The 12,854-nt window shown below is 43.7% G+C and overlaps 2 protein-coding genes across 2 annotated transcripts in view; one reads left to right on the top strand and one right to left on the bottom strand.

The window, feature by feature from the left end:
* Positions 1-9,548, top strand: part of bcl9l (bcl9 like) — a 27,561-nt gene extending 18,013 nt beyond the window's left edge. Inside the window, exons 2-9 of the mRNA XM_050064790.1 lie at positions 698-771; positions 1,068-1,474; positions 3,508-3,630; positions 4,024-4,198; positions 4,359-4,443; positions 4,781-7,196; positions 7,287-7,541; positions 7,892-9,548. Coding sequence (XP_049920747.1) covers positions 1,150-1,474; positions 3,508-3,630; positions 4,024-4,198; positions 4,359-4,443; positions 4,781-7,196; positions 7,287-7,541; positions 7,892-9,066 — 4,554 coding nt within the window. The 5' untranslated portion in view covers positions 698-771; positions 1,068-1,149 and the 3' untranslated portion in view covers positions 9,067-9,548. The remainder of the gene's footprint in view (positions 1-697; positions 772-1,067; positions 1,475-3,507; positions 3,631-4,023; positions 4,199-4,358; positions 4,444-4,780; positions 7,197-7,286; positions 7,542-7,891) is intronic.
* LOC126402738 (C-X-C chemokine receptor type 5) lies at positions 9,394-12,854 on the bottom strand. The gene is made up of 2 exons (XM_050064956.1): positions 12,693-12,854; positions 9,394-10,935 (listed from the first exon to the last, which is right to left on the bottom strand). Exons 1-2 carry the CDS (start codon positions 12,723-12,725, stop codon positions 9,865-9,867), a joined length of 1,104 nt encoding a protein of 367 aa, XP_049920913.1. The 5' UTR covers positions 12,726-12,854; the 3' UTR covers positions 9,394-9,864.

Raw genomic sequence — 12,854 nt, 5'->3', positions numbered from 1 at the left:
TGTGGTTTGCAAAGTGTTTGGTAGGGGGAGGGACCTAAAACACTGCTGAGCTACTTCTGAGCTGCAGGTTCCTCCCCCAGCTCAATCTCACTCTCTGCTCTCTTTCCCTTAAAGGAACAGTTACCTCGCAGTAGGCCCTTATACACAGCCTGTTCAAGGTGGGACTGTTGTGCCGTTATTCCACCTCACTGTTCTGTATAAAAGGTACAAACACAGAAGGGGGGGGGGCATTGTTGCTCCGCTGCTAAACCCACAGCAAAAGGAAGTCACAGAGGCGAATCAAAATCTGCATAAAAGGGACAGCTGGCATGAAGGGACTACCCGCATACACACACACACACACACACACACACACACACACACACACACACACACACACACACACTGACTGTTGTGTTTACACGCCTTTTTTGCTTCCGGAGCGCAGGCGTGCTGTCTCAGTTCACACACTGGAGCATTATCTCAGGTGATGTTTGGTTCAGTGTAAAAAAGCAAAGCCGGCATAATGGCAGTATTGCAGATTCTTTGTTTAAAAAGGGTTTGTGTCTCTGGCCCAGCTGTCTTATCAAACTTTTAGCTCCTTCTCTCTCTTATCTGTCTTTGCTCATGAAGTTGATGTTGACCCACAGATATCTCTGACTGTAAAGGTTGCTATCTGGCTCCACTGAGATGATATTACTCTCTTGCTGTCCCCCAGGTCCATGTGTGGTCAGTGAAGTGTCCTGGAGATCAGCATGGCAATGTATCAGTTAAGCGTCTGGTTGAGATGAGGTGAGTGACCAAGTTGAAAAGTTTGCTCTTAAGGCCTAACCCTAAACCAGAGTGTGCTGCCTATCATCCACTCAGTTTAGGCAAGAAAAAAGAAAAGAATTAAATACATGTCTAAACTCTATCCAGTACCTTTTCTAAATTTGTAGTTTCACATTTCCTAATTGCTGCTTGTGCGTCGGCCAGATTTGTATTTACTCTCAGATCAGGCCTCGTAGAGAAAGGGGCTGAAACTTTCTTTCAACTCATACAGAATTTAAGTCTGAAATACTGATACTGATTTTTCTTCTCTCCATCAGTGTCGCCTGTAAGCAATGTGAGCTCCACTGACAAACAGCTTTTCTCCATACCAGACCTCCACCTCAATCACCAGCCAATCAAATGCACCCAGACAATAAACTGGCCAATCATGGCAAGCAGGTCACCAGTGACAGCCGATCTCAAATACCCGGTGTAAACCAGCAGGCTCAGCAGCAGCAGGGAGCTGCTGGCCACCTGGGTCCAAAGGGTGTTGGTGCCGGGAACCATGGAGTCAAAACCAACCAGATTTCCCCCGGCAACCCTGGACTGAAGGCGGTCAGCCAATCAGTGAGCAGCGTTGGAGGGATGTTGAAAACCAAATCCAAGCGAGAGCGGAGCGTCTCAATTGACTCTGGTGAATCAAGAAATGCTGTTCCTCCAGCGCTGGAGACTGATGCCAAAGGAGGTAAGGCCATTCACGCACAAACAAAACTGTGTTAGCAACTGGGACATATAGACAGTGTGCCTCTGTTCTAAGTATGCAGAAGTTCACTTCCTTTACCCTCCTATCAGCCAAATCTTTACCCGAAATACCAGATTACGTGCATTCACCTCCTCCACAGCAGGAAGTGAATGTAAGGACTGAGAGGACAGAATAACTTGTTTTCTCTCTAGCTAAAATGCCCTGACCTTTCAGTGAAGCGTCAGAATTTCCCCCTGGCTTTTGATAGTTTGTGCCGTGCCCGCGCGGCAGTGACGTGTCTCAGATGAAAAAGCATCTGGGCTTTCTGTAGTGCTCAGAGGGAGAGACAGGTCATGAGGTTGCGAAAACTTAGTAAGCCTAGAGAGGTTGTTATTAAAGCAGAGACAGCGAGTGGGTGGGAAGAGTTAAAGTTCCCTTTGTGAGTGTTTGGTAAACAATTGTGTTCATGTGGTTCAGTACAGTGTTTGATTTGCATTTGTTTGCTGTTGCTTACTTAAGCGTTCATGTGAGCGATTGACTGCAGATGACAGTATGATTTTGTGAAACTCATCTGGGCTTCCTGTACATGACTTGAACCTCTTTAAACACACACATAAACACACACAACTTGACACACTCAGAGGTGTGGTTCCAACACAAAGAGCAACAAACTGAAAGATGGAGAGAAAGAAAGATAGGGTGGATCATTTGAGGGGAAATCTCCTCTGGCTCCATTTGACCTCCACACACACACACACATACACACACACACACACAAACATACCACACACTGCCTCTGTCTCGCTCTTTCTGTCTCACTCCCTGTGATCTAATTTCTGCTTGTAGAAAAGTGCATTCAAATGAAACCCAAGCCTCCCTACTCTTCACTTCAAATCAATCCGCCATCAAACCCGCAGAGAGTCAGTGACAAACAGTCTGAACACGGTTAAGTTTCTTTTTCTTTTAAAAGTTTCTTGTTAAGATAAACCAGTAACTGCCACTAACAAAAACATTCACAGAAGAGGTCAGCTCTTTCAGACTGTCTTTCTGTGTCAAGGTAGTAGCCCTCCCTCTGCTGTCCTTTTCTCTGTACTGTCACTGCACACTTCCTTCCTTCCTTACTGTACATTTGCACATTTTATATGTGTATGGTTACCCAAGCTCATCCGATGTGTTTATTGGAAGGTAGTTTTCTGCCACAAAGTGAGTAAGATGTTGAGTAATGAACCTGAAAAGCCTTCACTGATTTGTTTAAAAAGTTTCTCTAAATATGTGACAGTAATCAGGGATATTGCCAGTATACCTTTCTCTCCCGTCACCATTTAAGTGAGATAAACCCACAGTTGTATTTGCTGTCAGAAGTTAGTTTTGCTTCTTCTACTGTGGGTTACCTTCTGGAAATGTTAAAGCTGCTGCATATTTCCTGCAGCTGCTTGCACCCACCGGTGCACAGCAGCTTGTGCATCCACAAAATCATAATTACACCATGTGAGAAAGCTCAGCACATGCTTCTCAAAACATTGCATCTGCAGATGTGATTAGTATGCATGGCATTTTGTTGTGAAAAGAAAAAAGAACCAATACAGAGACGAGCAGAACTGCAAATGATTCTAGTGTTTCATTTTTACCCGCAAGCATTTTTGATAATTCAGGTGTGTAAATTTTAGTAGCTCTGATTAACATAATATGTGATTACATGACTATGGCACATTTTACCAACATGACTTTATGATGCAGCTAATTTCCATTTTCACTGAACAACATTTGATGATTGATTTGAAGTGATTCTGACATCCTGTTCAGGTTTAAAGTGATTCCTTACCTTTGCCAATGCAGCTGTGGGGTGGGATTGTATAACTTACAGCACATTAGACAAACTGCATTAGCATGTCAGCTTCTGGCTCTGGGAAACATGGGGATGGCTTTTGACCTTTAGTGGTGAATTATAATAACAAAATTACATTGATGTGCTCTTAAAAGAGACAATACTATGGCAGTTGTTGTCCAAGTGTTGATGTGTGTGTATTGTCCTCTAGAGGGTGTTATGCGCAGCAAGCGGCGCTGTGTTCTGGAGAAGAAACAGCCATATAGTGGAGATGAATGGTGCTCTGGACCTGACACGGAGGAAGATGAAGACAAGCCACACACTGCGACACACCGTGAGTCTGCCCGCCTCCACAGATGGGGAAACACACTGTCAGTTGCTGTTGTCTGAATGTAGCATAGTCCTCACTAACAGTAGTGTCATTGTGACTATACCTTTGAAGGCCGCATGACTGACATGTAGAAATCCCCTGCTGCGTCTCAATTTTGTTTTCTCTGAAAACAACAGGTTAAAGCCATAAATTATCCAGAGCAGATCCTGCTCACACACACTGAAAGGAAGAGGCTGTCAGCTTGACGTGCCACACTACTACTTTCCACTGATTTGACTTTATATGTGTTTTAGCTCCATCTAGTGTTTAGATGTTGTAGCCAAAAGGATGTACTGCTATTAAAATTATAAACCAGGGTACCACTTTAACCAAATTGTGTGCTGCTGATGTTTTTAGGAGAGCGTGGGCTGGCAGGTCCTATCCAAGGGCTCTCTGATCGCCTGTCTGCAGGGCCTGTGTCTGAACCTGCAGGTCCTGTAATGGGATGTGGAGTGGGACCAGGGTTAAAGACAGAGCCACCTCCGCCTTCACAGCAAGTGGTGTACGTTTTCACAACCAGCCTAGCCAACAGGTAAAAGCTATTTGCAGGCTGTACATGCAGATGATTATTCACATCAGAAATGGAGATGTCGAGATTGTCTTTTTGATTTTGATCAGATCTCCAGTTAAACACTGAATTATGTAATTGTAATGATGATTTATTTTGTAATATTGCTCTGTTTTTTTGACAGTGCTGCAGAGGCAGTAATGAAAGGACAGACCGATTCCATCCTTCTGTTTCACCAGCAAAATGTATCACGCACCAAGTTGGAGCAGGTCAGTGGCAAATTAAATAAAGGGTCAAGTTTGTGTTAAACCACGGGGAGGTTAAAAGTGTTTTTCCACAGTAAAGACCACAGATGCAAAGCATGTGGGGAGGTTATTTCTTTAGCTATTTTGGTCTCAGAAAACTGCTTGTTCCTGTTTCCATCAGCAGCTGTTATGACTGCTGCAAATGCGTGTGTTGAGAAAGTGAAGTGCACTGTGTTGTTTAGGCAAATCAACAAACGGACAATATACTATATATACAATAACTAAAATTTCTACTGCTACTAGTGAAATACCTATTATGCACTTAATGTAATTGTTTCTTTTTTCCTTTTGTCTGCTACAGGGCCACACATCAGGAAAGCTTCCTAACCAGTCTGAGAAGGCAAACTCTAGCAGCTCTCCACCCACAGGCACCCCTAAATCCCAAAGTGGAACTCCACGGCCAGCCTCTGCAGGAGTTGGAGGCCCATTGCATCCTGCAGGGACACCGTCATCAGCGGGACACTCCGATAATGAATCCTCTCAGACCAGACCTGGCGGAGTTTCCAGCAATAACAATATCGTTGTCCATAGGTCAGAGGGAGGAAGCACGGCCACACCTGCAGGCCCAGTCCCAGGAACTGGAGATGGGGAGGGTGCAGGGGGTATGTCTCTTCCTGTTGCTACTGTTTCTCCCTCGGGCAGTCCCTCCATTCTTTCAGCACACCTACAGGGTGATACAGGCCAGAGGGGTGGCCCAGGGCACACGGATGGTCTTTCCAAAGAGCAGCTGGAACACAGGGAACGCTCTTTGCAGACACTGAGAGATATAGAGAGGCTGCTTCTGCGCAGTGGGGCAAGTGGAGGCCCAGGAGACACAGGAGGCTCCAACAACAATGCTAGTAATAATTCCTCCAACCTAAATAATAACAACAATACTGATAGGAGCGGTATACTCGAGGACAGTGACAATGGTACTAATAACTCTGGAAACTGCAGTAGTGGTAATATGCTATCCTCAGCCTTGGCTCCAATGGGGGGGATGAAGAAATATGAAGAACCCCTTCAGTCCATCATATCTCAAACACAGTCCCTTGCTGGACCTGCCCTTGACAGCCCTCAAATGGACTCTCACCATAACCTACCACAACACCCCCATCACCAGCTGTCTTCACCTGGGGTGGACATGGGTCCGTTACTTGGACCAGAAGGGCTGACCCCAGAGCAAATGGCATGGAGGAAACTTCAAGAAGAATACTACCAAGAGAAGAGACGACAACAAGAGATACAACCCCCCACACATCCACAGCACTTTAGAATGATGACAGAAATTGGCATGCATGGAGGTCCTATGATGATGAGAGGACCCCCTCCTCCCTACCACAGCAAGCCTGGAGACCAGCAGTGGGGTCCTGGCAATATGATGGGAGGAGGAATAGGTGGAAATGCACGAATGATAGACATGCACCAAGAGGGACCCCGTGGCCCCAGGTTCCTGGGACAAATGCAGAGAGGGCCACCGGGGGGAGGCGGTTTTCCTGGTAGTGCAGGGGGAGTTTTATCAGTGGAGGGTCTCGGACCTCAAAGGCCCACCAGGCCAGGGATGATTTGGCTTGATGATATGCCCAACAACATAGGCGGCGGAGGTCCCTTTCATGGCTGCTACCCTGGTGGACCTCCTCAGCACATGCAAGGGGACCCAGAACATCTGTTAACACATGAGGAAATGTTTCGCCTCATGGAGAAACGGCAAATGCAGGGGATTCCCAGGTTTGAACTTGACAGATTGGCTAAACAGCAGCAACAGGGCAACCTTGGTTCAAGAATAATAGATAATCCTGGGGGGCCAGACTTTCACAGTTTGGGAATGGGCCGGGGTCTACCCTCAACTCGAGGTGATCCTATGGACTTTCCTGGTTCACGGGAGATTATGGGCTCTCCTGGAGGGGGTCCTCAGATAAGAGACCTGGTGGATTCTCATTTAGGGAGCAACCTCCCAATGAACATGAACCCACAGATGAATGTTCAGCAACAACAGCAGATGATGCTATCTCAGAAGCTCAGAGGAGGTCCTGCAGGAGGAGGGCCTTTAGGTGACATGTTTAGCCCTGGAGAGATTTCAAGAATCAGGGCTTCACAGAATGGAAGAGGAGCAAATAAGGGAATGATCCCAGGACCTGATGGCCCCTTCCAGTTTCCTAATCAAGGTCCCTTCTCTGGAGGACAAGTAGATGGGCCTTATCTTCAACAACCTGGGCCTGAGATGTTTGGGCCTGAGCAGCAAGGTCATAATCAAATGGGAGGTACATCACGGCTTAGTCATATGCCAATGACTGGAGGCCTCAGGGGAGTAGACCTTGGTCCTAGGCACCCCTCTGACCTATCAATCAATGTTAACCCGCTGACCTCTCCTTCTGTGCCTCGTCCCCATCAACTCAAGTCTCCATCCCTCAACCAAGAGCCATCTCCTCTTCTACCTTCCCCCTCTGCTCCAGGACTGAAGTCACCCTCACAGATCTCCTCTGCAGGGCATCACCCCACTCTTGCCCCTGCGTCTGGTGCTGGGACTCCCTCCTCTTCTTCCATGAAGTCCCCCCAGATAATGGGGTCTTCCAACCTTGGGTTGCACTCTCCATCTGCTTCTCCTGGACGACTCAAGTCCCCTGCCATGGCTGTGGGCTCTCCAGGGTGGGCGTCTCCCAAAACAGCTCTTCCAAGTCCAGGTGGTCCAACGAGTGGGAAGGTAGTGGGCAATGGAGGAAGTAGTTCCACTGAGACAGGTACACTCAAAATCCAAGATGATGTTTGATCATTATTAAAGCGGTTCCTTTCATTAATGTGACATTAATTCTTTTTAATGTTCTTTGCAGGCCAATCACTTCCCCCCAGGAGTTCCAACTCTACACCTATTAGCCAGCCAGGCTCTATGAATCCTAGTATGCCATTTACTTCCTCTCCCGATAACCCTCCATCTCAGAATCCTTTATCTCTTATCATGTCTCAGATGTCCAAATATGCCATGCCCAGTTCTACTCCTCTCTACCATGATGCAATCAAAACAATTGCCACTTCTGACGATGAAATGCTGCCAGATCGACCTCTTCTATCTGGTGTCAGCATTGGAGGTATGAAAGCAAGGATACATTGTGACACATACGGAAAATACCCTATACAGTTCTGCAGTATGTAGAGAGGAAGCAGTAGAATGACTCTGGTTCAGTGTGTCATTAGTAGATGCTGCCATGCCATCAGAGAAAGACTGACTGACTGAATAAATAAATAAAATGTGTTTATTTGTAGATCTATATTGCTTTTCCTGTAAAAACCTTCTCTCAGCCAAAACCCTCATATTATAATAGTGCTGCTTGAAAATATGAATAGACCCCCAATTAATATTTTAGTTGAGGAAAAGGGCAGTCTATTTTCAAATGTTAATAATGTGATTTTCCACATGCTGGTTTTGTTTTATCACCAGGAAACATGGGGAACTCCCAGACCTCCCAGATACTTGTCTCCCAGGGCTCCATCGGTCCCCACAGTGATCCACAAAGCCCCATGGGTATTGTGAGCCAAGGTCAGCAACACCTGCCCCATGATGCCTCAGGACCTGTGCTTTCATCCCCAAACCAAATGGGCATGCCTGCCATGAATTCTGCCATGATGGGAGGAGGTGCACCTGAAGGAATGGGGCCCTGCAATGTTTCACCAATGTCTCAGAACCAGATGACAGGTTTCCCTCGCATCCAGCCACCACCTCATGGGCACATGCACTCACCTATTGGAGGAATGTCACAGAATTTCTCTCAGTCGAATGAGGATATTCTCCCACCTCAGCAGTTACACCTACTTAGAAAAGGTCATCCTCACCAGCGCCCCTCTCATCCCTCAGACTCATTTGCCTCTTTGCCCATGGGGGATGGCCCAGATCTAAGTGAAGTTATACGACCCTCTCACACAGGGATCCCTGAGTTTGATCTCTCCCGCATCATTCCTTCTGATAAGCCCAGTAGCACTCTTCAGTATTTCCCAAAGAGTGAGCCACATCAGAATCCACATCAGGGGCCACCATCCCAGCAACCTACTCCACAGCAGCTCCTCAAACAGCTATCATCTTCTGGCCCATCGTCTAACCCCCACTTAGCAAACCTACAGAATATGATGGCTGAACAGCAGCTGCCACTTCACCCCTCACATGGTGGAATACGCCAAAACATGGGCATTCCTCAAGGGGGCACTAGGGGTATGGTGTCTGGTGGGGGTATGGGCCCCATGTGCCCCCCTGGACATATGATGGGAAGGACAGGCATGGTGCCCCAGCAGCAACTCCAGCAACAGCAAGCCATGATGGCGAACAGCCTTCTCCACCATCCTTCCAATCCTTACCCTGGCATGATGTCCTCTCAGCAGCACCCACACAATCTGATGGCACAGCAAAACATTATGATGATGCAGGCTAAGCAGCGAAGCATGCCAATATCCGGGGATCCCTTTGGTCCCCAGGGTCCTCTAATGTCCCCTCAGGGTCCCATGATGGCCCCTTCCCACCCACAGTCTGGTATGATGGGCCCCCAGTCTCTCAGACAGCGGGGAATGTCTCTGGACAGTCCTATTGGCTATGGCCCTGGAGGTATGGCCAATATGCCATTCTGATCCAGCTAACATAAACTGTATAAAAAAACATGTCCACTAGGTCACCTTCCCATTGAGTCCAGTTTTTTCATTAATGTTATTCTTGCAGTTATTTGAAAAGAGGAACTGTAAAAACAATAAATCAGTGATACTCTTTAAATTTTGGATTACACCTGATGAAAACTGAATATTTAAAAGCACTGTAACACAGTTCAATAACAAATCTGAAGCCATTTTCTAAAATACTGTAAAATATGTATATTTCAAAGATGTGTGTATTTGTTGTGGGAACAGAGTGGCAGTCAGGAGAGGAGTGCCTCAAATTTCTATTTGTTTTAATATCATTGATTTATTTTCTCCAACTACCAAACTGTTGTGCAAAGGAATTATATATAATATATACTTGCTGTATATAAGATGCAATTTGTGATTGTTTGCAGTTGTTCTGTATAACAGTGTTTTAATAGAAGTCTAAAAATAGAATAATACTGATCTCTAAGGTGGTTTTAGTTTTGGTTATTGTGTTGTCAATTATTGTTGTTTGATAACACTGACAAGGGGACACAGTTGCTGTATAATATATGAAATCTTTATTGAGTTCAAGTAGCAGAAGCTAAAATACAAGCAAAAACAGTTTCCGGCCAACAATAACATTTTTTTCTTGACTGGGTAAATAAAACATCTTTTAAATGCAATCAAAGAAGCAATGGGTACTGTATTGTCAGAACATCTGATAAAATTTAAAACATCATTACAAATGAAATATTGCAGAACCAAACGGAAGCATTTTAGTTACAGCTGACATTGTATAAGAGTTAATTAGATGAGGATGGTGCTGGTTGTTGTTGCTCCATCAGAAATGGAAGGGCGACTGTGACCTTGAGGTCTAATGAAAGGTAGGCAAACTCGGCTGCAGCCCAGTTTACAAATTAAGTGTATAAGCTCCCTGCGAAACCGCACCCCAACAAAGGCGTACAAGAAAGGGTTCAGGCAACAGTGTGAGAACCCCAGGCTCTTCGTCACATCAAGGGCGGGAGGCAGGTTGACCATAAGTTCACAGTTTATATTATATTGGTCACTCACAGTTTTTATCAGTAAGGTGATATTATAAGGCAGCCAACAGAAGAAAAAAACGAGAGTGACAAGTACAGCCAATCGAATTGCCCCTTGCTTAGCTTTGCTTTTTTGACTGTTGCGCAAAGTAACTACCACTGCTGTGTAACAATAGCTCATGACAGCCAGAGGTAGGAAAAAACACAGATGATCTAAAACTCTGTTGGCCAAAACCCAGTTGTTTCCATGGATACGGAAATGATGATAGAAACAGGAGAGCCTAGGTGTGCTCGTAGGGTCTTCCTTTACAGAAAGAAACACAGCATTGGGTACTGATAAACCAAAACAGACCAGCCACAATAACATGCATGTCAGGTGCACTGTTCTCGGACGTCGACTTTGCATACTAGGAATAGCATGAACAATAGCCAAATAGCGATCAAACCCAATGCATGCTAGAAGGAAACACCCACAGTGGAGGTTAAGATTTTGCATCAGGCCAATAAGCTTGCAGAGAAACTCCCCAAACAGCCAACCATTTATATTTTCAACTACATAAAAAGGAAACGTGACAAGGAGCATGAGGTCAGCCAGGGCGAGGTGCAGCAGGTAGATCTCAGTGATGCGCAGCAGGCGCCAACGTCTCAGGAGGACTGTTATCATCAGGCCATTCCCTGCGACACCCAGCAGGAAGCTCAGGCTGTACAGCAGAGGTTGAAACATGGCATGAAAGGTCTGCAGGCCGATCCCCTTATTGTCCTCACAGAAGGTTTCTTCTCCTTTTGTGTTGCTGTAATTGTAGTCTGTGTCATTCCCCAAATCATATGAGTCACCCAGCTGTAAAATATAAAGAGGAAAATGTTCATATGAAGTATTTCATCACAGTTTGAGAATTATGTTTGTGTTGTGGAATAATACACAATTGTATAGTCAGTTGATTTGGGCTAAATTCTAATAGTTGTTTTTTTATAATGAAATGAAAAATTAGTTGTAACATAGTCTGTTAACGTAGCTTTAAAAGAACTACCTTGATTTGTGCTTTGTTCCTTGTGGTTTTCTCAGTCAAATTATTAGGCAGGAAACACCGAATATGCTGCTTTTTTCACTTCCCCTTCACAGTAAGTAGGAAACATTTTGGGGTGTATATGCCAAAACATCATACTTTGGCTGTATACTAGTAAATGAATCCTGTTGACTTTTTACCCCACAATCAACAAAATAATATTACATCTGCAGGAGAAATCAGAGCTGTTAAAACCTTTCTTGTTACTGTAAATGGCTACTGCTCAGGAAAAGATTTAGTGACTGAAGGCCTGCAAAAATTGCCATTTCTCTATGTTTAGTAATGTGTTAGATCAGTGGCCCAGACACAAAACACATCTATCTATCTATCTATCTATCTATCTATCTATCTATCTATCTATCTATCTATCTATCTATTGTCCATATTATTAAAATATGGGTAAAATGTTATATACGAACATTCATAGTATTACACATACTGAATATATCCTCTTAAATTTCATCGCATTCCAATGTATTATTAGTAACAGATTGCTGTGCTCTGGTATTTTTATGTTACTTCTAGAATAACGATGTCTTTGAATAAGACCATAATACATATTTTTATATTTAAATATATTCATGATTCTTTGAAAAAGTATTCTGTTTGATGAAACAAAACTTTATGTTTCAAAACTATAAACTGTAATTATAATTTATTCATGTAATAATTGTTGCCGTTACCTTTAATGTTATTATTGAGCCTAAAATTCATAGTGACAGTTACACTATAACTTGCTCTTATATCACTTTTTTTAATGTTAGAATGTAACTTCTTCACAATAATCAAGTTTGTAAATTACATACATTTAGATTCATATTATAAGCAATAATCATCAGGAAGATAATATGTTTTGCTGAACGACTCTGATTTGAAATCAGAAATAGTCACAGATAGAATTGAATTGTTTAAAATTATATTATTTTTTACCATATACACCAGTGTCATTATAAATGAATTGGAAGCTATTTGAAGCTTGTGATTAGATCCTCTGATGAATTACAGTACTTTTTCTCTCTGGCTTAATTCCCTAGTGAGTCAACGGGAAGGACACAATATGTAACAAACCCACATCTGTTTAGGTGCATTTTTATGGTTCAGTAATTCAAGCCACTGTAGTTCATGAATTATGTTTCTCAACTTTTTGGCAATTTTAAAATCCTATAGTTTAAGCTTAATCATAGAGAGCACTAATATGTTGCTTGCTACCTTGAAAAATGCCAGATGCTGCAGTGGAGGTTTAGAAAATGTTAAAGATTTATGCAGAGTTATGCTGTACTGTTCTCAATAGTAAGCTGTAGCATCTGGAAAGTGTCTACTAGAAATTTAAGGATATTTGACAACAGACCAAATCAAGCCTTTTGCTATGACACCCACTCTTTTAAGACTAAAAAATACAAACTAAACATACACACAGGCAACATTTCAGTATCTCAAATTAGATGTGAATCAATCTGTGACCTGCTATAGACCTTTACAAACATCTATAGCAGTTCACAATTCACTTCAACAATTCTTAATTATGTCTTACCTCATAAACTTGAAAGGTGTTTGTTACAGCCATGTGGGTTAATCTCAGTCACTTGAATGTATATCTTTCACTGCCGTAATGAAATGTGCTTGTACTTCCTGTTACTGCTGGTTCTTCTACATTTGCTTCGCTGCTGTCTTCATTAGCGGTGCGTTTGGCAGA

Source organism: Epinephelus moara, chromosome 2 (genome assembly GCF_006386435.1).
Source record: "Epinephelus moara isolate mb chromosome 2, YSFRI_EMoa_1.0, whole genome shotgun sequence".
Taxonomy (NCBI): Eukaryota; Metazoa; Chordata; class Actinopteri; order Perciformes; family Serranidae; genus Epinephelus; species Epinephelus moara.
This window is presented reverse-complemented; position numbering and strand designations above follow the sequence as displayed.